The 26,204-nt window shown below is 39.3% G+C and overlaps 2 protein-coding genes across 9 annotated transcripts in view; both read left to right on the top strand.

The window, feature by feature from the left end:
- Nucleotides 1-313: 313 nt before the first annotated feature.
- LOC101167985 (mitogen-activated protein kinase kinase kinase 5) lies at nucleotides 314-17,060 on the top strand. 2 transcript variants are annotated; one of them, XM_023964355.1, is made up of 29 exons: nucleotides 315-671; nucleotides 755-884; nucleotides 987-1,126; nucleotides 2,234-2,421; nucleotides 2,569-2,737; nucleotides 3,074-3,180; nucleotides 3,308-3,478; nucleotides 3,624-3,736; nucleotides 5,557-5,716; nucleotides 5,808-5,958; nucleotides 6,144-6,248; nucleotides 6,523-6,572; nucleotides 7,046-7,141; nucleotides 8,027-8,111; nucleotides 8,378-8,511; nucleotides 9,432-9,559; nucleotides 9,940-10,076; nucleotides 10,165-10,270; nucleotides 10,385-10,542; nucleotides 11,496-11,697; nucleotides 11,878-12,046; nucleotides 12,177-12,342; nucleotides 12,521-12,703; nucleotides 12,813-12,918; nucleotides 13,746-13,992; nucleotides 14,142-14,254; nucleotides 14,990-15,087; nucleotides 15,157-15,233; nucleotides 15,336-17,060. In XM_023964355.1, exons 1-29 carry the CDS (start codon nucleotides 630-632, stop codon nucleotides 15,430-15,432), a joined length of 3,828 nt encoding a protein of 1,275 aa, XP_023820123.1. In that variant the 5' UTR covers nucleotides 315-629; the 3' UTR covers nucleotides 15,433-17,060. The 2 variants fall into 2 exon arrangements, with proteins under 2 accessions (XP_023820122.1, XP_023820123.1); XM_023964354.1 differs by having other exon boundaries at nucleotides 314-884.
- An 8,019-nt stretch (nucleotides 17,061-25,079) lies between these two features.
- The window catches only part of LOC101173250 (MAP7 domain-containing protein 1), a 39,592-nt gene continuing 38,467 nt past the window's right edge, over nucleotides 25,080-26,204 (top strand). For 6 of the 7 annotated variants that reach the window (XM_011485653.3, XM_011485651.3, XM_004078294.4 and 3 more), the window contains exon 1: nucleotides 25,081-25,453. In XM_011485653.3, the coding sequence (XP_011483955.1) occupies nucleotides 25,420-25,453 (34 nt within the window). In that variant the 5' untranslated portion in view covers nucleotides 25,081-25,419. Of the gene's footprint in view, nucleotides 25,454-26,204 lie in introns of all 7 variants that reach the window. The other variant, XM_023964008.1, reaches the window with a different exon arrangement.

Raw genomic sequence — 26,204 nt, 5'->3', positions numbered from 1 at the left:
GATGTTGGCCCCATTTCTGAGTCGGTATCCATAGCCATAGCCATAGCCATAGCCATATATATATATATATAAATAAAGTTTGGACACACCTTCCCATTTGACTTCGCTTCAGCAGCTATGTATCTGTCTTTATATCATTCTTATTTATTGTATTTTTTATTAACATTTGTTTATTTATAATAAAAGTTATTTATTCTATTTCCAGCCATTGAAATTTTTATTTTATTTTATATTTAAAACAAACAAAACAAAACTCGTCAAGTGGGGGTCTTTTACTTTCACAGACTTTCGGTTGTAGTAAGTCGTGTTCGGGTTTGACCAGCAGGCGGCGCAGCCCGCAGGAGGGCGGACCCACAGTGTGAATGGGGTGAGGGTTGTGAGGAGAACTGGGAGTGTCCGTGGAAATGTGGTTCGAGCGGAGGCGGCAGCGGCGCACCTGGGGAATTACAAAAACAAGCAACCCTGGTTTTCCTTTTTGAATTAAATAAAACGGAAGAGTCCCGGCGAACTTCATGCACACAGTCCCAACTGCGGAATATTGAGCATGTACACGACGGAGCGCAGGCGAATGAGCCTGCGCGAGGGGAGGAGGACGGATCCAGTTTGGGTGTCTGCTGGAAGTTTGTGGCATGACTCTGCGGTGTCGGAGCTGGGCGCCTGCAGCGGCTCGGGTAAGCAGGTTGTGTCTCCGCGGAGCCGCACCAGACCCGTGTCGGTGGCTTACATTGTCAACGAGGACGCGTCTGTCCCGCAGACGGAGGAGAACTTATCCCTGAAATGTCTGAAGGAAGCCTGCGCGGACGCACACGCCACTTTAAAAACTTTCTCTTTCGAGACCGTTTCCCTGGGAACCACGGACATCCTGGATAGTTTCTACAACGCAGGCAAGTGCTGGCACGCGCCATGCCAGGTGGTTTGGGGATGGCACACACACACACGAGCCCTTTTACGCAAACTTCTTACGCGCACTCTGAACTTCCGTGCAGATGTAGCGGTGGTGCAGATGAGCGACACCTTCTGCCAGCCTTCCCTCTTCTACCACCTGGGAGTGCGGGAGAGTTTCTGTATGACTAATAACATCATTCTGTATTGCTACAAGCAGGATGGGGATCTGCAGGCTCTTAAGGTAAACATGGACCATGTTTGTTTGTGAAAGCCATTTATGTGAGGTTGGGGGTGTGTATGTAGTAGAGGGAGAGCGTGTAAACAGATGGATAACGGGAAGTGGAGCTCGCCCACAACTTGGGGGTAAATTTCAGAAGAACTGCTATCGCTCTGCAGAAACTATGTCGTAGAAAACAACAGTTAAAAAAAAACAAAAAAAACAACATGCTCATAATTAAAATACCACTGAGAATGCTTTTACAAAAGATGACCAGAGTGGGTCTTTAAAGAGCCATTTGGATAGATTTCTGCCTCACCACAAACCAATTGGAACCGCAAAGTCTTATTTAACTTTTTACAAATTTAAGTCCCTGATCTTTAGTTATGTTATTGTTACCATTATAATAAATATAAATGAACTGGCATAAACATAAATAAAAAAAATTTCTTCAAAATACTAAATAGTTTATAACTTTTGACAGAAGTTCACATAACTGCCTTTCAAAATAAGATACTGACATAAAGGGTCCTCTCAATGCAGCAAATGTAGTAGCTAGTGGAATGACAGCCGTGATTTAAGAAATTAACACTATTTATTTTACCGCTTGTGGTACATCTCAGCCAGAAATTTGCAGATGTAACAAACCAAAATTAAATCAGCTAATAAGTAACCTTTACCATATTCTTTAACCATGTGGTCCTCTTAAAATCCTTGAATTTAATCAAAAATAGAAAATCTGTCTTATATTCTGGTGCGCCTTGGTTCTGGAGGTGCTCACTGACTTAGTTGGATGTTCTGTGGTACACGGCGCACAAAAAGCTGTCCTTCCACTCTGTAAATTAATTGGATAAAGTTAGAGCCAATTTACTTTGCTTTTTCTAACTTTATTACATTGTAAAATGTAAAAAATATCTTTAACCAGAGAGCCACAATGGAGGGGTAAAAGAGCCACATGTGGCTCTGGAGCCTCAGGTTGCAGTCCTCTGTTTTTATCTAATAAGGAGCATCTTAAAAATCTTGTAATCCATTAAAGAAGTGGAAAATTCCAGAGCACCATCCACAAACATGTAGTAGAGGAATGCCGAAGGCTCTCCTTTGTGTGATAACGCAGGCTTTGTGTTTCTTCAGGAGCAGTGTGGGAGTTACACCTTCATCCCTTACATGGTGTCACCTCAAGGCAAACTGATTGCCTGGGACTCAACAATCATGACCTGCATCAAAGAGTGGATGCAGCCCAGTCTCAAGCTGGAGCCACTTCTTACCCCACTAGTGGAGAGGCTGGTGCACCTGCTGAACAACGTGCACATCCAGTCCAGGTCTGTCATACACAGCCCAGCCTGTGTGTTGTCATTTTTGGGACATCGAAACATCTGATAACACATTTCACACTTCCTTTTACCTGGCTAGAATAACTAAGATTGTGAAATCGTGGATGTGCTTTCCTTTGTTGCTTTTGCTGACAGTGAATATTTCCGGGAATCAATCCGGCATGAGATTCGGATTGCACGGGAGCGGTTCAGCGGCCCCGCCTTGAGTGAAGAGTTGGGTCGGATCCAGCAGCGTTTGGACAGCGTAGATCTGCTCACTCCTGATATCATCTTGAACCTGTTGTTGTCCTACAGGGACATTCAGGTGTGTGTCTATACAACAGCCTGGACACAGAGGGGCACAGATATTTAATACCACCATAAAGGGCTGTTGATACATCCTTTTGTGAAGTTTAAGCAAATAAAGTGTTATTAATACACAGAGTTTGGTCATTCTTTACCTGAATAGTCTACATTTTTTATATCCTTTTCAAACTTTTTTTTAAATTTTTATGTCTTTTATTTTGAAAATTAAATACAACTATGTAAGCTTAATTGCTTAACTGAAATAACCAGATCAGATATTGATCGTGCAGCAAGTAATACTATAAATATCAAATGTCATAATGCTCACAATATTCTGCTTTCGTCTGTTCTTTAGGACTATGACGCCATGATCAAACTGGTGGAAACTCTGAACAACCTGCCAATGTGCATGGTAGCAAGGCATCAGAATATCAAGTTTCACTACATATTTGCTTTAAACAGGTACCTGTGTGCTTAGTATTTATATTTTCGTTTGTTAATCACAATGAATCTATTGTATTCTCTCCGTTCTGGCTGCTCCTTATCAGAGCTGATTTAGTGAACATGTCATGTCATTTCTCCATGTTAGGAGAAATCACCCCGGAGATCGTGCTAAGGCCTTGCAAGAAATCCTACCGATTGTGGAGTCGGGGAACAATGTGGCGTCGGATGTGTACTGCTTGTGTGGTCGTATCTACAAAGACATGTTCATGAGCTCCATGTTCACCGACGTGCCCAGCAGAGACCGGGCCTGCTTTTGGTACCACAGCTTTTATTTGCTGATTGAGTCATTATACTACAGCCTTCCTATTCTATTTTACAAGACATGATGCTATAGATGCTTGGTCTTATGTTGTTTTTTCCTTGTTTGCATCTAATTTTTGATGGGATTTCTTTTTTATTAGGTATGGAAAAGCTTTTGAGATGGAACCGACTCTTCACTCAGGCATCAACAGCGTGGTTCTCCTCATGGCTGCTGGACACGAGTTTGAGACTTCAATAGAGCTGCGCAAAATAGGTCTGAATATAAAATCTAACATTGAAATCACCAACATCATTATTTACAAATATTTGCTGATATTTCTATTTATGCCAATATATACTATATAGCAGAAGAAACATCTTTTTATTTGGAAGTTTAACCAGTGAATCATAAATGGTCTCTGGTGCATACTTGTATAGCGCTTTACTACCTTCTTAGAAGGCCCAAAGGGCTTTACAGTCACAGTCCCATTCACCCATGCACACACACATTTACACACTGATGGCGGCTCTGCTGCCAAACACTGGCGCCAATCTATAACCACCAGGAACAATGTGGGGTTTATTGTCTTGCCCAAGGAAACCTGTGATCGTCCAATTGGAGGTCGACCACTCTACCTCTGCACCACAGTTGCCCCCAGACCTTCTTTCCAGTCTGTTGTGAATAAATTATCTCAAATGAAAGCCTGCAGGTACTACACGCCCTCGCCACCCGTCTTTGACCCGACCTCGCTTGCTGAGCCGCCGCTACACGCCCCCAACCTCATGCCTCTGTCAGACTGGTCGGAGCTGCATGGGACAATTTGAAGTTTAAAAAAACAGTAACACTCTTTTTAAAATGGCGGCTTTTCTGTTGGTTTTATCTCCATAGCAACTATTTTATTTTTTAGTTGCCTGGGGATGCCGAACAGATCTATGTAAATTTCAGAAGAATTGTCAAAATGAAAACTTTGGATTTCCTTAGCAACTGAGGTTTTTTTCCCACATTCCTAATACATTCATATCCAATGTTATCTAATTTTTTTCAGCTCTAGCCGAGGATCCATAAATCACATTTTCACAATATACCATTAAAAATTGTGCGAGTAACAGGAGAACGCCACTTTTGTGAGCTTGCCTTGCGCACGCTGTTCAGAATCTACAGCTTACTAATTTCAAATGTTTTTCCACAGTAGCGTCCCAATGATGGTCAAGACGTTAAGAGGCAATACATGAAAATCCCTAGGAAGAGTTTTTATTCGTGGATGATAATAAAAGTGTTTTTTTGTAACTCCTGGGGTGGTAGTTCCATGATAGGTAAAATTGCGTAGGAGGATTCCAGATGTTTACTGCGCACTTTATACACTCTTCTCAGACAGAAATGAACATTTTACACTTTTTCTCTTGTTTTTAACTCTTAAAGTTCAAACCTTCATAGAAAAAGAAGTCCAATGTAATAGCATATAAACAAAGATTTCTGTAGCTCGGGCAAGCTGAGCACATTCTGTACAGGAGACATAGCACAGAGGAGATTGATGGGCAAGTGCACTACTTAAAAAAAATTCAAAAAAGTGCAGTCAAAATTGCACTAAGAAAAACTGTGAGACAGCCAGACCGAGAAAAGTGATCCATGATATAGTGAGGAACCACTGTAGCTCAATCAATAATAACTTGATTTATAAGACACTTTTTGTACAGTAAAGTCAAATGCAAAGTGCTTAGATTTTGAGTGATAGATTGTATATTATGGAATAAAATGACTGTTTCCAACAATTACAAGATGTACGATTCCAAATTTTCCGTCATCAGGAATCATCAGTCTGCTTAAATTAGATTACCGGTTGTCATTCTCACTTTTGTTCCCTAATCTTTGAAAATGAGCCTTCACTTTTATTCTACATAACTCCACGTAACTATTTGAGTCCATTCTTATTTACAATTCATTTAGAAATGTTATTATGTCAAATTAATTTTTCTATTGCTAATTGCATAAATAATGATCAATAGCTGCACTGTCTTAGTATCTTACTCATTAAGACACGAAATTTAAGGTTTTTAAGATGGTCTTCATGAATGCTGCATGCAAATGCGTTTCAGGGGTGACCATCAGCACGCTGCTTGGTAGAAAAGGTAGTTTGGAGAAGATGACACACTACTGGGATGTTGGTTTCTATCTTGGAGCAAACATACTTGTAAAAGAATACAGGAAAGTCATTGAGGCATCTGAGAAACTCTACAGACTGAAAGCTCCAGTTTGGTGAGAAATCTATATCATATTGTGGATTAGAAAGTAACTATACAGAAGAAAGGCTCTGTGTGGACTAACAAATGTAACCTCCTCCCTTCAGGTTTGTGTGTTCCCTTATGGAGACATACATCTTGTATCGTCAGTTTGCCAAGCTGCCTGAGACAAGATCTCCCAAACAGGACACTGTGGACTTCTGGATGGAGTTGCTTTTGCAGAGTTCAAAGCCCACTATCTCAACCGACTGCTATCCAGTAAGTCTACGCTGATAAGAGTAGCTGAAACAGCCAAAACTTAACAGTCTTTCAAGTCAGTGTATGGACAAACACTCCTTACTACAACCAAAAAGATCTACCACAGACGAGGGTCTGGTGCTTCCTCCAATGTGTGTGCTGTGCCGTCCTGTTAATGGATGAGAGTTGTGTTTTGCTGTTTTCAGGTCCTCATCCTAGAGCCCAGTAAACTCTTCCAACCAGCGATTGTGAGCGTGAGCAAAGAGGACGAGAGTCGCACCGTTCACCTGAAACATGTCACATCTGTAAAGGCAAGTAGAGGCCCCTCTGACGGGAAGATGCTCGTCATAAGTTTCGCAGCACTGATTCATAGTCTTTTGAATGTTTCATCACGGCAGCATGTGGGTGGATTCTAATAGAGTCAGAGCACGAAAGACTAATGACATTCCTTCTGTCGCTGGGCTGTGTGTGTGTGTGTGTGTGTTTTTTTTGTCCAATGTGCAAGTGTGCCAATGAAGCCGGTTTGTCGAGTAAATCACTGCAGTCAAACCTGCTTTTAATTGAATTTGAATGTTGCTTCTGCAGAAAGGCTTACATCAGTGGACCTTCCCGGCATCTGCCATTCGAGGAGTGAGGTAAGGAGGACCCAGCGTATGCAAACATCGCTCAGCACAGGGTGTGTTGGAGCCTTTGGCCCAGCCAGGGGACCCAAAACAAGCATGTTGTTTGGGAAACCCTGGCTGATTGTCAGGCTTCTGTTCTGTCAATATTCTCCATCATGTTTGTTATTTGTGGCTTTTCCTTGACTCCCCTGTGGCTACTGCTCAGCATTACAGTCTGCAAATCTGGCCATTTACAGCAAATAACTACAATTAGAGCAAGATGCCTGGCTGCTGAAATCATCAAAACACTTTTATCAGATTACAGAATGATGAGGGAGGGAAAGAAGAAGCCTTTCTATTTTCCCTCCCTGTTTTTCTCTCACCAACTAAATGCAAACGTTTCCAGAGATCTAGAATGTGATGGTCCGGTTTACTTTTTCTATGTTCAGCAGAATCTCATTTGCATGCAAAAGCAACTGTCTGACATTGACTCTTCCTTTCTAAAGTGCGTCAAAGATTGACGAGCGGAGCTGCTTCCTCTATGTTCACTACAATTCAGACGACTTCCAGCTTTGCTTCCCGTCTGAGACTCACTGTAAGAGGTGGGTGACTCCTACAGAGCTGCAGCGCTTCAGTGTGGCCAAGTGACGAGCTTACGGACTTAAAATCCCCCTAGCTGGATAGCAATAAACAGATGAATGCTTAGATGAGGATCATTTGACAGTTTAAACACTAAGTGCAGCCATTGGCTTGGAACAGAGGAAAATGATGAAACTGCTTGAGTCATGCTTCCTTTTAAACCCTTCTAGACGGAATATCCGGAGGCCAAATTTGCTTTGGTTCATGTTCCAAGTGAGAACTCTTTAATGTAATGGAGCACCATAGACAGATTCAGCTATTTGGTCACATTTTTGACATTTTGTCAAAAATTTAGTAAATAAGCTTTATTGTTTTGATCCTAAACTGACTCACCTTTTTGCAAGTAAAACCATCTGGTTACTCAGCAGTGTTGTCATTTTAACCATAAAGAAACCATAAACTCATTAGGAAAATGTTTGCAAAGGTCGTAAATCAAGCGTCTCTTTCTTTTTGACTGACCTCTTTACTTCCTTTCCCTCCTGGACTTAAGAAAAATGCAGGCTGATGCTTCTTAACTGCAAATTTGTTTGTTTGTAAGCAAGCCAAGCTCGAGGATATTCATTCCTGTACTCTGTATCAGAAAACAGACTGAAGCAGTGAAGAAGCTGAACTGAGCATTTCATTTTTTTGGTTTAAATACGCTTTTAGTGGTTTGAAATGTTTCTTCTTCACTGCGTTTAGGCCTGTATGAGCTGCAGTGACAAAGGTGTTTTGTTTGGAGAATTCATTTTTGTAGTTTTGATTGAACTGTGATCATTTTGGGGGCAGCAGGTCTGTTTGTACTGATCCTTCCCATCAGTTTGACTGTCATAAAAAAATGATTTTTATGTTTCTTCTTTTCCCACCAGCTTCTGTGAGCTGGTGAACTCTCTGATCCAGCTGGCTGAAAACCCCTCCCAGAACCGGGAACATCTGTCTGGGGGAGTACTTGAGGTCAGTCACAGGCTTTTTTTGCAATCCCTGTTGTATTTTAGGTCTCCCTTTCCGTAAAAAGTAAGAAAAAAACAACAGTAACTCTCGGCACCAGCAGATTCCCAAGCAGGGATTGCTGAAAGAAGAGTCTCTTTTTCCACACATCTTCCAATGAAATGAACATGAAAGCTGTGTGTTATAAAAGAAAGATACTTTTTATTATTTTTACATGACATTTCTCCAAAGCTTTACATCATTTTTTAGGTTCTTCTTTATTTGTCTTACAGTTTGTTTATGAGACCAATGAAAACGGTGACAAGGTGGTCCTCGGGAAAGGGACATATGGCGTTGTGTATGCCGGAAGGGATTTAAGCAACCAAGTCCGTATTGCCATCAAGGAGATTCCTGAGAAAGACAGCACGTATGAACATTTTATTATCTTCTCTTAAGAATACTGGACTTAAAGATTTCCCAAATCCCTAACCACCTTGTGCTAGAGTGTCCTCCCTGTGACTGGAAGGTCATGAGTTCAAATCCAGGCCGAGTCATACCAAAGACTTTAAAATGGGACCCAATGCTTGAGATGTTTGACTGCTTGACATTCAGCACTAAAGGGTTGGAGTGGGGGGTTAAACCACCAAATGGTTCCCGAGTGTGGCTGTGTCTGCAGCTCACCGCTCCCCCAGGGGATGGGTCAAATGCGGAGAACAAATTTCGCATACCTAGGTGTGTGACAGATAGTGGGACCTTAACTTTAACTTTAACTTAACACCTCAACAAACCTTGAACTGGGAAATTTTTCAAGAAATGATAGCTGCCTCTAAAGGAATCTCAAGTATATGTTTAGACATGTTGTTTTTGTTGTTGCTCTTTAAACTGTGTTGTAGTTTAATGCCATAACAAAGGTATTCATTCAAGGAAATGGTATAAGTAGATTTGTATGCATTTGCTGGACTTTTATTCTAGAAACATCTATCTTCCTCTTCGTGCTCATTTATTGTATATGCTGTTGTTTTTCATGAAGTAAGCCTGCAACTACTGTATATATATATATATATATATATATATATATATATATATATATATAGTATATATATCCAAATCTGGTATTTCCAAGTCAGAATTGAAACTTTAACATCAAGTCAAACTAGCTTTTCCCTTGTGACATAAAAACTTCAGACACTGCAAGTTTTCCTTATATCAGATGACATGTTCTGTTCATTTTATCACAAGAATGTTGTTTTTGTTTGTGCAACTGAGGCCGACGTAATTTCTCACCTCGTCACATGATCTGTTGTGTTGTCGAAACGTAGACACGACTTTATTCTTCTGCTTACTCAGGTATTCTCAGCCTCTCCATGAAGAGATTGCCCTGCACAAGAGACTCAAACACAGGAATATTGTCCAGTACCTGGGTTCAGTCAGTCAGGATGGGTTCATCAAGATCTTCATGGAAGAAGTACCAGGAGGTACCCCCCACCCCCCACCCCATGATTTAAAATGTCTAACATGCCATGTCAGGATGCATTTGAGGACTCGTGCTGTGATCATGCTACCGTTTTTGAAATGATGAGTTTAAATAAGGGAAATCTTATTCAATTTTCAGTTTTATCCAAAATTGTTTTTGAAGAAATATATTTCAAAGAAGGACATTTTTTTGTAAACAATAAAGGCTATGATTGGAAAGGTGGAGAATGTATACTTTTTTCAAACCTTTCACAATTGAACTGATAATTCTGAAAGCAAAAGTCTTTGTGAAAACTGTCTATTCACAGTATTATGTGTTTGTGTGTATGTGAAGAACAATCTTTACCAAAAAAAAAAAAAAAAATTTAATTCCACCTTCTAGGAAGTTTGTCATCTCTTCTGCGCTCCAAATGGGGTCCTCTGAAGGACAATGAACCCACCATCATCTTCTACACCAAGCAGGTCCTTGAAGGTCTGAAATACCTTCATGACAACCAGATCGTCCACAGAGACATTAAGGTGAGTGGAGACCTTTTTAACCTCCCCACTCTGAAGTCATGTCGTCTGTGCTTGTTGGAGTAGGCTGGCTCTTCTGTTCCTCCTCCAGGGGGACAATGTGCTGATCAATACCTACAGCGGAGTGTTGAAGATCTCCGACTTTGGAACCTCTAAACGCTTAGCGGGGATTAACCCCTGCACAGAGACATTTGCAGGTGTGAGGCCCGCTTTCTCTGATGAATTAAATATTTTATAAATGCATATTCACTTTTCATGTACTACCTGTCAAATGAATTAAATCGATGGCTGTTGTGATCCATTCCCAATAGGAACGCTTCAGTACATGGCCCCAGAGATTATAGATCAAGGACCTCGCGGTTATGGAAAGCCAGCAGATATCTGGTCCCTGGGGTGCACAATCATAGAAATGGCCACAGGCAAAACACCGTTCCACGAGCTGGGAAGTCCTCAGGCAGCCATGTTCAAGGTAAACAAAAAAGTGTTGGTGCTTATTTCTTTTTTTTTTGTATTGATTGTGTTTGAGCTAAAATAAGAACTTTGTTTCTGTTGTTAAAATGGTTTATCACAAAAACACAAATTATCATAACCTCAACAACAAAATGAAATCAGTTTTTCCAGTCCGCACACATTTTATCATATGATCATATGTTTGACACAAAACTTAAATGTGGCCAATACTCCAGCTGGTTCTTTTATGAATCATGCTTTTTTATTCTCTTATATTGGAATTTTAAAACATCACATTTATATTTATCCACCATTATATTAGCTGTCATAACAAAATGACTGAAGTACAATTCAGCTAATATGAAATCTGTATTTTTCCAAAAAATTAAAAGTCAATAAAATTCTAAGAGATTCTTGACATTGCCAGCCTTTTTAGAAATTTGAAAAAAAAGTATTATCTGTCTTCTTTATTATATTTCATATTCTTCTAGTCAATGGGAGCATATGCTCTTTTATTTTTGTCAATTTTTATGTCCTTAAAGTTGGTCTATGGGAGTTACAGTTTTCATTTTTATGCTTTGAAAAATGAAAATGTTGATTTTTCAAAAGTCGTTGGGTTTAACACAACTACACAACACAACCTTCTTTTCCCAAACTAGCTTTTGCATGTTTAATGAATTTTTACTGTAGATAATTTTTTTATGCTTGATTTTTTTTTTTTATTTTACAATTTTAACATTTTATGTAAGTATTATTTTCTAAATACTCTTTTAATCATATTTGTTTTTTTGTGTGTGATTGTTCTGCATAATTGCATTTAAATCAAGCAAACTAATTCAATATTTTTTTCTTCTAAGTTAAAGTTCTGAATTTATTTGCTCCACGATGTCCACAAACAGCATCCATATAGGACGTAAACTTCAAAACAATTCTTGCTAAGCCCTCATTAACCTTTACAACCTTCTCCTTTAGGTGGGCATGTTCAAGATCCACCCCAAAGTTCCTGAGTGTATGTCCGATGAGGCCAAAGGCTTCATCATGAGCTGTTTCGAGCCAAACCCAGACAACAGAGCCACGGCGGCAGAGCTGTTGATGGACACCTTCCTCAAGTCTCCAGGCAAAAAGAAACTGAAAGTTCTTCAGAAATTAGAGAGTGATGATTCCATTAATTCTGGTGAGGCATCAATTCACTTGACGGCTTTCCACAGTATTTCTCTCTCCTTTTGTAGTGTTAATACAACATTCCCACTAAAGTGTTAATCCCAATCCACTGGCACTACTCTGTGATGTTTTGTTTCAACCTCTGTGAAAACTGTTGATGAGATCAGCTGCATTTCTCTGAACACTTTTGCAGCAGACTATCAGCGCAGCTTGTCTGTGCCCATTTCTATCCTGGTCGAGGACACGGATTCCTACTCCGGCTCGGTTGACATGCCTTCCTCTCTGGACCTGAGAAAACACAAGTCTGTCTTCCAAGCAAATGAGATCTCAGAGAGTCCACCCAGCACCAGCGGCTTCTTGTTGTAAGGGAGATGCTGCTTTAAAGAAAGAATATATAACATTACTGTACAAAATGGAAGGGATGCAGAATTTTGGCGCTTTTCTTGTTATTTGCATTTATTGATTTCTTTTAGCTTTTTCTGTTTTTTGCAGAAAACCTAATGGCTCTTCAGTAGACATGAGCAGTCCAGCTTCATCGGAGGAGAATATCGGTCTCTTTATGCTGAGAAAGGACAGTGAAAGGAGAGCAACGCTGCACAGAATTCTCACAGATTCACTAAATCATGTTGTCTCTAATATACAACAGTCTCTGCCTCAGGTAGGTTAAAAAAATAGTCCCAGCAACATATCAGGTCACTGAACTTTAGTTTTTTTAATTGGTTTGCACTTTGCATGAGCCTATAATAATTACTCCTTCAGTTTGGTATAGATTCACCCCTGATAGAAATGTTGGCATCAAAAGTTGTAATTTTCAATCGGTTCTTCTCCATTTAAAGTGTGATGACAGATGCCTTACTGCTGATCACATCATCAAACTTGTCACTTGCTTGCGAGACAACATCCGCTCCCCTAACCGACAGCAGCTGACCAGAGGCCTCCTGGAGCTTCGCTCAACCCTGTTAGCGTCAGGAATACCTGTGAATAACCTGCAGGTGGTGCTTTTTAACTTCCAGGATGCAGTAAGTCAACTCCAAAGTCTGCCCCAGGAACCTCTGTTGTTTCACCTTCGTGGCCTCTTGAATGCAGGCACTACCTCTTTATATCCACACTTATGATCTGCTCTGATAGGTGAAGAAGGTGCTGAAGCAGCAACAGGTAAAACCTCACTGGATGTTTGCTCTGGACAACCTGCTGAGACAAGCAGTGCAGGATGCCATAACTGTCCTACTGCCAGGTAAGCTGATAAATGAGTACACTGCTAACTTTTCAGTCATATTTGACCAGATATATACTTAGTCAGCTGTATGATAGTACATAAGGGGACTTCCTGAAGTTTTTAAAAGAATAAAAAACAGGTTGTTTGCTTTTTAAAGTTCCACTCTGACCATCTTTTAATGTATTGTAAAAGTGTTCCCAGAGGTCTCTTAATTATGATTATGCTGTTTTTAGGCAAAAGTCAAACACCTTTGTTGTTTTGCAAGACATATTTTCTGCAGAGTGGCATTAGTTGATTGGAAATTGTCCTCTGAAATGTGGGTACGACTGTTGGCGTGGAGTAAGCCTGCCCTCCTTTCCCATCATCCATCCGTTTAGATGGACCCCCGCTAGCTTACAGCCTCTCACAACCCCAACATAATGTTACAGGCGCAAGAAAAATGGCAAACAATGTTGGAGCTATCCAGCCGTACAGTTTTTATTTTATTTAATGCAATACGCTTCCATACAGAAACACAATTTTAATTAATTTTAATTTTCTATATATATATATATGTACTCCATCATCAGAAAAATGCCACAAGAACTTATCTATTGCAGTTTCATGATATCGTCCTTTCTTTTGAACATAAAATAGTTTTAAAAAAAATAAAATAGACAGAGAGTTCTTTATAGAAGCAGCAATAAAAGAAAAAAGGTAATTCTCCCTGAAACTAAAAATGTGATGCTAATAAAATGACCATTATGAATTTCCTTTAAAAGAAATATGCATTTATTTAGATTTGAAACATTTCCATGTCTTTATTTTTTTTATTATTATTCTTATTTTTACCTCTAACTGTTTAGAACTGAAGATTCAACTGCAGTCCTCATTTGAATTCGAGGACACCCCCCTGGAGGGCCAGCCTGCTGACCCAGACACACCTGTAGTTCTTGCTCCTGACCAGCTGGGGGAGCCAGCAGACACTCTACGGGCAGCAACCAAGAAAGAAAACCTGCTCACCGTCGACCTCAGCTCCCCCACTCATATCATTCTCGACGGCAACTGTACTCTCAGTGAGAAACTGAGAGATCTGAGGATCGAGACCAGGAGGTAATCTTCTTCTCCTTCTTTTTCATCGGAATTCTGTGGTTATTTCTGGGACATTCTGAAAAACTATTTTGCTTTGAATGTTTACAGGAAGTGCAGAGAGCTTTGAAGTTGCTGTGATTTCTGCTTAGGGGTGATGTGCTGTGTTTCAGGTTGCTGAGTCAGCTGTCTGAGAAGGAGCAAGAGTACCAGATGCTGCTAAGAAACTCAATGAGGAGGAAACGGCAACATATAGATGCGCTGAGGAAGGAGACTGTCGCTGAGGGTAAATTTCTTTTTTTCATTTTCTTTTTTCAACAAAACTTCATTTATCCAGACTTGCAAATAATGTGAGTTTGATCTAAATCATATATATTTTTAATCTAAAGTTTATGTGATCAATAGCTTCATCCTCTTCTACAGACCTTGGTGGTTGTCACACAATCCTTCTTGAATGTAAAGAAAAAAAGTGATTTGAGATTGTCTTGGTTTAGATTTTAAGTTTTAACATAGATATCCAGGAGATGTGTTCCTCTCTGTCTGAGAATCACATTAAAGCTTTCCGTTGTCATAAAACTTGCTACAACAGTTGGTTTGTTGATAAAATTAGTAAGAAGGGAAAAAACTTAGAGACATTTTAGAAAAAAAGAACTACTGAAAGGAAGAGTGTAGTAAGAGGTCATGCAACATTCTCAACCAGCACAGCAAGCTGCAGCATGAAGAGTTAACAGCAGACCAATCCCTCTCTGCAGTCATGATGCATCAGGGCACTGTGCTGGTTTTTCACTCTCACAAGAGTAAGTCTGCACCGCACCTCAGCTTCAGGGCGGATTTCGCTTTACTGGTTTTTGTCCGATTAGCCATGAATGTGCTCAAACTTGTCAGTTGTAATGATTTGAGATTATGGCCGTGGAAACTGTGCAAACATAACCAATGTTTCAGTTATGAGTACCTGTAACACCACTAAACCCTTCCTGGATGTCAGTGGGATCCTCATGGTTGCAAGATTTCTACGTTCTAGATAAGGAGCTGGCCTCACGCAAGAACTCCAAGCCAGAAACAAAGGCTTTGGTCCGCTGGCTGAAATCCATCCAAGTGGATCAAGACACTATTGATAAGGTTACTTTGACTGATTATCTGTAATGTCATCCAAGCTGGTTGGAGAAACTCACCCTTTTCTTTTTATAGTTGCTGGCTCATGAGTTCACCTTGGACTGTCTTCTGTTCATGGCCTGCAGGGAGGACCTGGGTTACTGTGGATTAAGGTGAGCTGCTGGGAGTGCCAAAGTTGCCTCATCATCGGTTCAAGTTGCTTTGCAGCCAAAGAATGTATAGAAATGTTTCTACATTTCAACCATGTGTTCCAGAGGCGGCATGCTGTGCCGACTATGGGCTGCTATCACAGCCCACCGGAAGACTCATCTTAGCACTCACAACGAGATGTGCGAGGACACTCTTCTGTGATCGCTCCTGATTAGATCACTGGAGGATGTGACCCGTTGGTCAGGAGGAGCATGACAAGAAAGCTGCTAACATTTCCTAGAGTTGGTGAAAAGCAAAATGGGCTTTGGTTGCTTTGTTTAACTGTGAATGTTTTTTTTTTTTAGAAAATCTCCCGATTTTTGTTTTTCTCTAAAATATAATCAGAGTTTTTTTTTTAATTAAGTTCTCAGGGCTGTTGTATTTGGACACACTGTGTCTCCGCACAAACTTAACTACCACCTAATATAGCAAAAATTGTCATCTTTGTTCATTTATAAATGAACTGTAAATAATCTGTTGCTTTTAACATTATTGTTAAATAATTTACTAAAACAACTTTTTAGCAACAATTTTTAGTTGTATTAATGCATTAAAATGTTTTTTTTTAATAGGCAGTGTTAGGTATAAAAAAAGGACTCTGGTTTTATGTCTTTTGTTATTTTAAATCATTTGGATATAATGTTTTCATTGCTGGCCAACATCCAAATGATTATTTATAGATATCTATTAGTGATGCTGTTCACTGTGCTCCACAGAAAACTAAGGATCTAACTTATTAAGAATACTTTTAAATACATGCCACTTTCTTTCAAGGGAAAATAAAGAAGACTAATTTCTATCACATATCCTGTTCAGGTATATTTGCACAATATAGAGGAAATATTTCATTTATTATCTGTATGAAGGTTTTTTTACTGAAATGTTTTTTTCCGGAAAAGCTGACGGATGAGGGATAAGCGTTAAAAGTAGTTATATTACACGTGTCTTGTGTTTTCCAAATGTTGAAATCTTCATAGAAACACCAGTGTATTTTTGTCTTGGGGTACTCCACATGTCTGTATGAGGACAGTAACAATTGATTGACATTTCATGATGCCTGATTTTTAGTGTTATTGTTTTAACCAATGAAAATTAATTAAAACAATGTTTCGAATCTGTCCTGAAAGCAGAGATCATGTACTTTTTATAGTGTGTCAATACTGCATTGTGCTCCTATTAGTTGTGGTTTTGACCGGAAGGCTGCACAATAGTGTGGCTTTATAAACTTTGTTGAGATGCTGACTTTAACAGAAGGGATAATGCTCATTCAAAAATAAAATCTCTTCAGTGTTATTAACAGAAAATATTTTTATGTGTTGCTTCCAGACATATAGGGACCTTCTTGTTTGAAATTTAATCATTTTACCGCTCACAAAGAAAGTACTTTACAGCTTGTTTTTGTAAGACTAATGTATCAGACACAAGTGGCTGAGAATCTATTGATCTGGGTCAGGAGGTTGTAAATTCATCTAATGTTAAATGTTGTTAAGATGAGTCAAGGAGGGGAAAAGGGGACCAACTCAGGATCACTTGAGATAAATTGTTAGCTGTGTAAAAAAGTTTGCACTTCTCACATGATTGCATGGGATGTACAAAGCTCTACAAAATTGGTGTTAAATTTGCATTCATCAGAGGTTTGCTATAGTAATTTAGCCTGATTTATGATGGGCTTTATCCTTCCCAGCATCACAAGGTTAAAGAAAACAGTTCTCTCTTACCTCATGATTTTCCTCCCTTGATCAATGAAGCTGTGGAAGTGTGAATGTGGCCCAATAAAGTTCAGCATCTTTGCCTTGTTCCCTTCAATCAAGTCAGTAGGAGATGGAGTACTTAGATGTTATCAGACAAACGTTCATGGTATCCCTTCACCTCTGTCCTCTGCTTTCTTTTCTTCATAGATTTCTTGTCATTTTAAAAGTACTTCATATTTGTGTTGACATTTGGGACCTTAAACTAGTTTCAATGAAAGAATGTTTACTTTTCGAGTGTTTCAGATGTCTTCTAGGTAATTTTGATGCTGAGCAGTGGGCAATCCAGTAGAGACTCTTTAAGTCTTGCAGCAGCTGTCCCTTTAGGTTCATTTCTTGTCCCCTTAGGGTCATTTCTTATCACAGATGGTTGAATGAGTTCACCCCCTTGAGCTGAAATTATAGCTTTAAATACTCAGCTGCATTACAACAGTCTCACTTGCAGAGGAGAAGCATTTACACTATTCAAATTTCACTCAACTAATGCCGTTTCTCATTGTTGTGTGTAACTTGAGTGTTGTCTCCTTCACATATCCAACAAAATGTTCCTTTTTATCCCCTCTGTAGAGTTTAGCTTATCTTACACTTTTTTAGTATCTACTGCCTTTGTGCTCTTCCTCATCTGGTCCAAACATCCCTTATGTCAGCTCAGTCTGGAGGTGGAGTTATGGGATTGTGGTGGTCTCTTGGTCGGATTAAGGCCAACACCTAACGACCCAAAACCTCAAGGATTACAAAATGTGCCCCCTTTTTTTATTTATTTATTAATTTTGCATCCTCCCACGGCACAGGTGCACTTGCAGTTCAGGTTTGCAGAAGGTCCCTGCAATCTTCAACTGTTGCAAAATGCAAATCTTGAATGAAAGTGCTGCCTTGTGACTTATCTTTTGCAGCAGACCCTGCCGTTCTTCCTGATATGAAGTCTGCAGGATGTCTGCAGGCGCTCCTGCGTGAAAAGTTGCACTTGCAGCATGCACAGGGCTGTTCATGAGCTTGCTTTAAATTGCTTCTCTTACAGTAAACTTCTGTTATGAGTCATGAGTCTTGTCATGATTGCCACACCTTACCACACCTTGAACTCTTGATGGCACACGAAAGAGTTAAAAGTTTGGATGATGAACTATTGAATCACAAATGTGATTCCTGAACTTTGGCAAAATGCAGCCAAAGTTAGTGCCTGAGTGACCTGGACTCTTCAAATAGCCTTCAATGTAATGTGAATATTATCTTTATGACTGACAGAGGGAGGTGGAAACTGTTTTACATGCAAATGACTGGAATGCAGTAGTTTTATCTCTGTCACTCCACTATGCTTCAGAAGGAACAGTAAGGAGCTGCGGCTGCAGTTTAGAGCACTTTAAACACATTCCTGCCAGAGGAGAGGAAGACAGCTGCTCTTTGTGTGTCAGCCTCATCTGGAGAGACATTTTTCACCACTTCTGTCTGCAATTAAGCCTCGCTGTGGTCCGGGGACTAAAAACACGGATTAATTGTGTGTTGGATTGCGTGTGTAAAAGCATCTGTGTGTTTGTGTGAGAGTGTGTGTTGCAAAGCTCTCCAGGGGAGCGACCTCAAGACCTTTCACCCATTGTTAATCTCTGTTGTGTATCCCCCCTCAAAGCCACTCGCTCATGTGACGCTGAATCAATGAGCACTGGGATGATCCTGGGACCTTTGGACCTTTCCGCTGACAGCAAAAAATGTACTTTTTTATTCCCCCAAAAATTGATTTATTTATTCTTTCAAAGTAGGCAAGAAACAGTCAACTGGAATTGATTTATCTTTCATAAAAGAAGATGTCCTCTGTACAAAATTATATGTATATATATATATATTTTATTTTATTTTAGTGAATGCATATTGTTTAGATATTTCATTTAGTGTTTGTTTTTCTTGGTAATAAAAAAAAGCCCCACTGTTCTCCACCGAACAAAAGGGCTTAGAGCCAATTAGAAAAGAGTTCATGTGATAAATATGTATTTGCTGGCAGCAAGTTAGGCCGGCAAAATCAGCTCAAAATGGTAGATGACCATGTCCTGGTGTGCCAACCTTCCATTGTGGATGCGGTCCAAGAAAATGTCAGAATTCATCAGGGTGAAACTGTTAAACAGTGGTTTGGGGAGAATAGCACATTCTTTAACAGCTGGAGTTCAAGACACAATAGTTGGACTCTTCCATCAATGGCACAATTCGATTTACGGCTTTTACTTCTTTTCATTCCCTTTCGGATATTTCTTGTCAATATTTTTGTGTTGTCCTATTTTTCTTTTCAATGAATGTCCAAAGTAAAATATTATCATTGTTCCAAGATTCATATTAGTTCTACTTTAAGTTTTTTTTTTTTTTCAAATATTGTCTCCCCTCTCGCCGCAGGCTCTGGCTTTTTGAATAAAAGCTACTTTTCCTGGTAGCTCTCTCCTGACTGAACACTGAGGCTCAGTCTTACGTGTTCAAAGTTTTCCAAATGCAACCAGAGGTCAGGATGAAGGCAGTCTCAACCACTCATTCCATCTCTTTCCTGCCTCTGTTATTTTCCTGCTCTTGTCATCTTGGGTTGCCATGGAAATAAACGCTTGAGGAGGGAGAAAGCTCTTTTATTAAGGCAGTTGTGCGATTGGTAGTAGACTAGCGGTTCTGACATTAAGGGATTCGCGCACTCATAAACAGAGAGTGCGCTGGAGCAGAAGGGAGGTGGGGAGGCTGGGTGTGAGGGAGAAAGAGATGAGAAAAAGAAGAATGGCGAGAGGCCCAGGGGGGGAGAAAGCATAGAGGATCCAGTTCCACGTGTTTTTGGCCCTGTTTCTGACTCATAGCACATTTCAGACAGTTACGTCATGATGTGCGAGACTCTCTGCTGTTTGAGAGCGACTACAGTGGAATCTTGTTGAGGGCAGCAAAGTCAGCCTTTGGTTATGCAACCTGTTGCTGGAGAGGTCAGGAAAAAATGGTCTCAGACCTGCAATGTCTACTAGCAATGCTCAGCTTTCTCAACTGCATGCATCATCAGAGCACTTTAAAATGAAGTTGAATAAAAAATATAAAGTTATAAACAAGACAATAAAATCTTCTTTTAAGGGGTTTAGGGGAAGGTAAAGTGAAAAGAAGGGATGACTGATCTTTCCCTTTGCCCCTTAAAACTCTTGGCTTTATTAAAGTCCTGCTTTGGCGCTGAGTGTTGCAGTGATATACAGTGACATATAGCACATCCGCCGCGGTGGTATCCCCATTATTATGCTTCAGTGTGAGCAGTGTTAACCTTGAACATTATCAACAGAGGATATCCTCATCCTAGAGCTGACTTCAAGTTGACATTGATGAAAAAAACAAGACTGTAAATGGGTAATTTGAGTAATGAGGACAATGGTGATATGCAAGGTAAGGCAAGGCAAGTTTATTTGTATAGCACAATTCGTACACATAGTAATTCAAGGTGCTTCACAAAACAGAAAAATGCATTAAAATCACAATACATCACAGAAATAATCAACGTAATATTTACTTTAAAAGAAAAGAAAAAAATTTGAAAATGTATTTAAAATTAAAGGAAGGAAAGGAAAGAAAAGTGCAGATAGGACCTTTCAGTCATATACACGGCTAAACAGAAATGTTTTAAGTCTAGATTTGAACATGAACACAGAAGAGGGCTGTCTTACGACTTCAGGGAGGCTGTTCCAGATTTTAGCTGCAAAATATTTAAACGCTGATTCCCTTTGTTTAGTTCTAACTCTGGGAATCAACAGGAGGCTAGTCCCTGAGGTCCTCAGAGTACGAGATGGTTCATATGGCACTAACATGTCAGAGATGTACTTTGGTGCGCGGCCATGGAGAGACTTGTACACAAGCAGAGCTGCTTTGAAGTCTATTCTTTCAGGTACAGGGAGCCAGTGCAAAGACCTGAGCACAGGACTAATGTGATCACACTTCCTGGTTCTGGTCAGGACTCGAGCAGCAGCATTCTGGATGTACTGAAGCTGTTTTACAGCTCGTTTGGAGAGGCCGGTGAGCAGGCCGTTACAGTAGTCTAACCTACTGGAGACAAATGCATGAATAAGTATCTCCAGGTCTGGCTTTGACAGATGAGCAAAGGTTCCTTAGCTAAATTGAAACTTCAGACACTGGGAATATTTTGTGTAAATCACAACAAGCACTTGAGTTAAATCTATGCTAATGAGCAGATCTAAACATGTAAAAAAAAAAAAAAAAAGGACTTTATTTTTACTAATTTACCATCTTTCAATACTCAGCAAAGAAAAACAAAAGTGTGTCATTAATAAAGCATTTCTATTTACAGATCCATACATTGTGGTTTCAGAGCATGAAGCAAGTGAAAACAGGTTTTCCAACAGAATCCATGATTGTGGATCATGGTCATCCTTGTGATGTCCTGCTTGCTCCTGTTTTAAAAAATGCCACGTTTGTCTAGAGCAAATATTGTGTAGTCAGTAGTATATACCATGGGCTTGGTCAGTGCTCTCTAGGGACATTCTGAACATTCCTGCCATTGTTTTTTTTATTACTAGGATAAGGGTTACCCTTGCCATTCATGGAAGGTGACCTCCAGACTGGCTGGTAAAGGGGGCAGTGGATGGAGTGGCTCTATTCCATTGAACATGGGAAATAGAAGTAGTACATGAAACCAGAATAAAATGTTGTCTGAAAGTGTTTTTTTTTAAATGTACTGCTTTACTCTGCTCTGATTTATGTTAAAAAGAGAAGCTGTACATATGTTGCAATCACTGGCAATGCCATTTCGCACAAATATTTTGATCCTCTGTGGATAAAGCCTAATGATATTATACTGAACTGCAGCATAACGTTTTTGCATCTTTTTAGACTGAATTATTGCAACTTTCAGGCCAAACTGATCCAAACATTGCTCAGATCTGACAACAGTTATCTGGATTTGACTCTGAACCGTGCAAATCCAATGATGGTTGCTTGATTTGAGTTCTGCACATCTTTTACAGCATTTGCATTGGACAAAACTATGTCAAAATACTTTTTTTGACATATTTGTGTTAAAGTTAATGTCTTTTTGACTGAAAGCCTGAAATATATTCTGATGGCGAATCGAATGGCTGTAGAACATGTATTAAAGGAAATCTTTTGCACGGCATTCAAACCATGTTTTCCTTTGTGCATTTATTGCTAAATATTTCCTAAAAATGTATTTGCAAATTGCATCTTAATTCGGATTCATAGCTTCAAGAAGAAGCTGTAGTTTGTGCTTTGGTTCCTTCTGACTACTCACTACTTTTGTTTTAGTGCACTTTGGCTTACAAGTATCAATGAAAGGCATTAAAGTTGGATGCTGCTACACCAGTGCAGTATTGTTCCCCCAAAAGAAAAAGAAATTTGGTACATCTGATTCAATCAGTGATTTGATTTGTCCAACAGAATCTCTAATTGTCCCCCAAATATTTCTTTTAATATTCTCTTTTACTGCATCATTTTCAGTAAAAGAGAATTTTGCTTTTAAATACTGACACAATCATGCCAGCTCTGTTTGACTTCATTCTACTCCTGGTGTTTTATCTAAATAAGACTCTGAGTTAATAAGCTCCTCATTGTGATCAAAGGCAGTTTAATGGGATATCTGTGTGTGATTGTGTTTGAGGAGTATGGGGGTCCTCTTTGTGTTAAGAGAGGAATGCAGCTGCAGCTTCAAGATGAAGGATAAAGGACAAGGGTGTTCTTCGCTTCCTGTGTGTGTGCACTCAGGCTGCTTGAGTGCTACTCTATGAGTTTTCACCATAGGCCATATGGTTTGAACTCAATTGATAACACAATGGAAAAGAACAGTAGAGTAATGGCAACATTTTCCATCTGCACAACCTTCTCAAGTTAAGTAATATTGCAGTATATCTCAAAAGCTGTCGATTATGTTACTTCTGGGAGTTTTTCCCCACAGTTTACTTTGGATGGCTCATTAACACAGTAATAAGTTATAGAAGCATGCTTTACAACACTGAGTTATGCTTTTATTTACTCTTGTTTGATGTTTACACCCAACTCCTGGCCAAACCATCAGGGCTACAGTTGGGTTTGGAGATTGTGCAAAACTATTGTGTTTGCAAAGTTGGATTCTTTGTGCTCTTAAAAACAAATCATTTTCAAAGATGTGTGATTTAAGAATATCATAATATTTTTTTCTTCTTCTACCTGTTAAATTGTAAATCAAATGGTCCTGTTGTGTAGTTTTACTAAAATAAGAAGCTGGTAGTACTGTTGTTAAGTTACAAAAGTAAATAAAGTCCAAGTCGGAGTTAAAAGGAGTATACTATTACATTCATTTGGGGTTTTCGAATCTACAGTAGCATTTAAAAATATGTTGTTGTTTTTTTTTTAATATTGTTGTACTATTTTTTCATTTTCTTTTATCGTCTGTATTTGTTTTTTTTTTTATAGATTTGCTGCTATAGCCTGTAACAGCATAATGTGAATGACTTTGACAAAAAGGAGATTGAAAACAAGTGATTTATTTAAAATGTGTAAATCAGAGTGTTTACCAAGTCTCACGTTCTAAAGGAGATTAAAAAAAACACAAAAATTGTTCTTTTATTATGAAGTGTCGGTTGATCTTTTAATTCTTGCATGACTTCAAAAAAAGCAGAACTTTGATGAGAAAATGTCTTGCTATCAAGAAATAGACTACCACTCCTAGTGTGTGATCACATTGTATTTTATCACATGAATGGTAATGATATTAGGGGAAATGGGATCTTTATCAAAATCGTTTGACTAAGCAATATAATTAACCCATCAAGGCCAGTGGGAGCAAAGTGATTTCAAATTTTGGCAGACTTCAGGGAAGGCATTTCAAAGATGTTTCTCTTAATGGTAAAATAAAATGTAAAAACACATGTTTTTTTATTTTTACAAAAATCAACCCCCACTGCATACAACACCCCCACTTTCCAGTTGCAATGACAGGTGGCTTGTGGGGGTTTGCATGAACGCCACTCAGCAGCTGCACAAAAGAACCCCACTTGGGTCCTTTTAGACAGGGTGTCCCCTCTCAAGCGTGCCAAGCAGCCTCTGGCCCAGCCCCCACCCCAGCAGATGCTCCGGGATATCTACAGGTGGTAACTGAGAAGACGTGCCGGAGCTCTAGTATCTATTGAGTACACCCACATCTCAAAAAAATCCCTTATGCTGAATTACAATCTGAGTCTGAAGAGAATGACTGAGAGAATGCATCAAATATGGTTTATCCTCGAGTCTAAAAAAAATCTAATAAAAAATGGAGTTGCAAAAACAAACTAAATGTTAAAAATAAACTGACTTTAAATTTATTAGAAAATTTGTTGATCCTGGAAAATCCTGATTCATCTGAGCCTGTGGTCTCTGAGAAAACTGTCCTCACCTTCAAATTCTGTATTATAAACCAACAATTGTCAACAAATGTTATTACACAAATGCATGGATTTAGAATATTTATCTACAAAGTTCAAAAGATTTGAAAAGTATATACTTTAAATCCCTCTAAATTATTAAAAAATATAATAGAGTTGACTCAGGTTTAGGAGATTTAAGCTTTTTTCTTATTATTTTAGCTTTGTTATCCCATTCCACTATTTGTACTTAGACAAATTGATCTTACAGACCAATGCAGTTGTTTTAAACCAAATTAAACAAAGTAAGAAATTAACGTTTTGACTTTCCCATTCTTCATATAAAAACCATTAAAAATAATAATAATTAAATTAATGTGATTTAAAAAATATGTATGTTACACAATAAAAACTGATATTTTTCAATGTTTGTATTGAATTAATATTGAACAGGGAAAAGTTGGAAGTTGTTGTGGATCTATAAACAACTGGAACTACTGGGTGACAATGTGTTTCCTCACATTCAAATGCTTCGTTCTTCACAAAAACCTGACATTTGAATGCTACCTTATAAGTAATTTAAATGTAAATGTATACTATCCTTGTGTTTATAACAAAAGGTTGTGTTTATATGCAACAAACTTTGTCATTAATAAACTATAACCCCCCCGCATTCATAATGGTACAGTCCAACTAGAAGACCAGTGGAGTCATCCGCACGAGCCGCTTCATCAGCTGTGGTGTGTCGTGGAGTGAGAAACTCCGTTCCTCCCTCATCCGCCTCCACATTTAGCCTTTTGGTACTGCTTATTTTTGGACCTCCTTTCTTTATTTTTAAAATTCTTTTTGATCGAGGCTCCATTTATTGACATATTTAGTTCTATTTGGATTCTGAGCCTCTCGGAGGATTTCCTGACCAGAAAAAAACAAACAATACAACTGTGCGAGGCGACCAAGTTTTCCCCCCACGTTCTGAGCGAGGAATGAGAGCAGTTCTGGAGAGGAAGAGCCGAAACTCCCACGTTTGAGTGAACAAAAGGACAGAAAAAGAGGGAGCTGCCGCCAGAATGGAGGAAAACACTCTGCCAGCAGTAGCAACACGTAAGTCTCTATTGCTGAAATGGAATCGGTTCAGTTGTTAAAAAATAAAATGTATTTTTTAGGGCGCCAGCAGAGTTGTCTCTGCCCCGCACGGCTCGGAAGAAATGGGATCAATTATGAATGCGATCCATTTGGGAGGTGCGGATAGATGCTCCATAAATTATGAAGCCGGCACATTCCTGCAAGTTTAAACGCAACTGTTTTGAGCAGATTTGTTGATTGGTGACTAAACCTCATCGACGAAGCGATCATCACATGACTGCAGATGGCTAGCTCCTTAAAAAAAAGGGAGCCATTTCTTGTATGTGGTGCTCAGCCATCATGGTTATATTAACAATTTGAGCGAGATGAGGTAATCTCACTAGTCTCACCCCCCCATCCCCCTCCTTATGTTATGTTTAGCTCACTACTAACACGATGGATGCACTTCCAGGCAGGCTGGCAACCCCTGTTATCTCCTCTGCAGTTGAGCTCTGGCAGAGAGGATGCTGGTGCAGAGGTGCCCATCCAAACCCCTGAAACCTACAAAAACCACACTGAGACTAGAGCTGCACCAAATGAGAATATGAGGATGCGATATTAGTGATTGATATTGCATGACCATATAACTTGCGATACATGAGCGTCCATCCCATTCTGGTCAAATGCATAAAAGGATTTGTTTGATTTTTTAAATAATTCAAGCAGCCATAAGATTGTCTTAGCACATGTAACCCTTTTGCTATCCAAGGCACTTTAACCTTGAGAGTGG

The sequence above is a fragment of the Oryzias latipes genome, chromosome 16 (assembly GCF_002234675.1).
Source record: "Oryzias latipes chromosome 16, ASM223467v1".
In the NCBI taxonomy this organism is placed as follows: Eukaryota; Metazoa; Chordata; class Actinopteri; order Beloniformes; family Adrianichthyidae; genus Oryzias; species Oryzias latipes.
The sequence above is the reverse complement of the archived record's forward strand: the minus strand, read 5'-3'. Positions and strand labels throughout refer to the sequence as shown.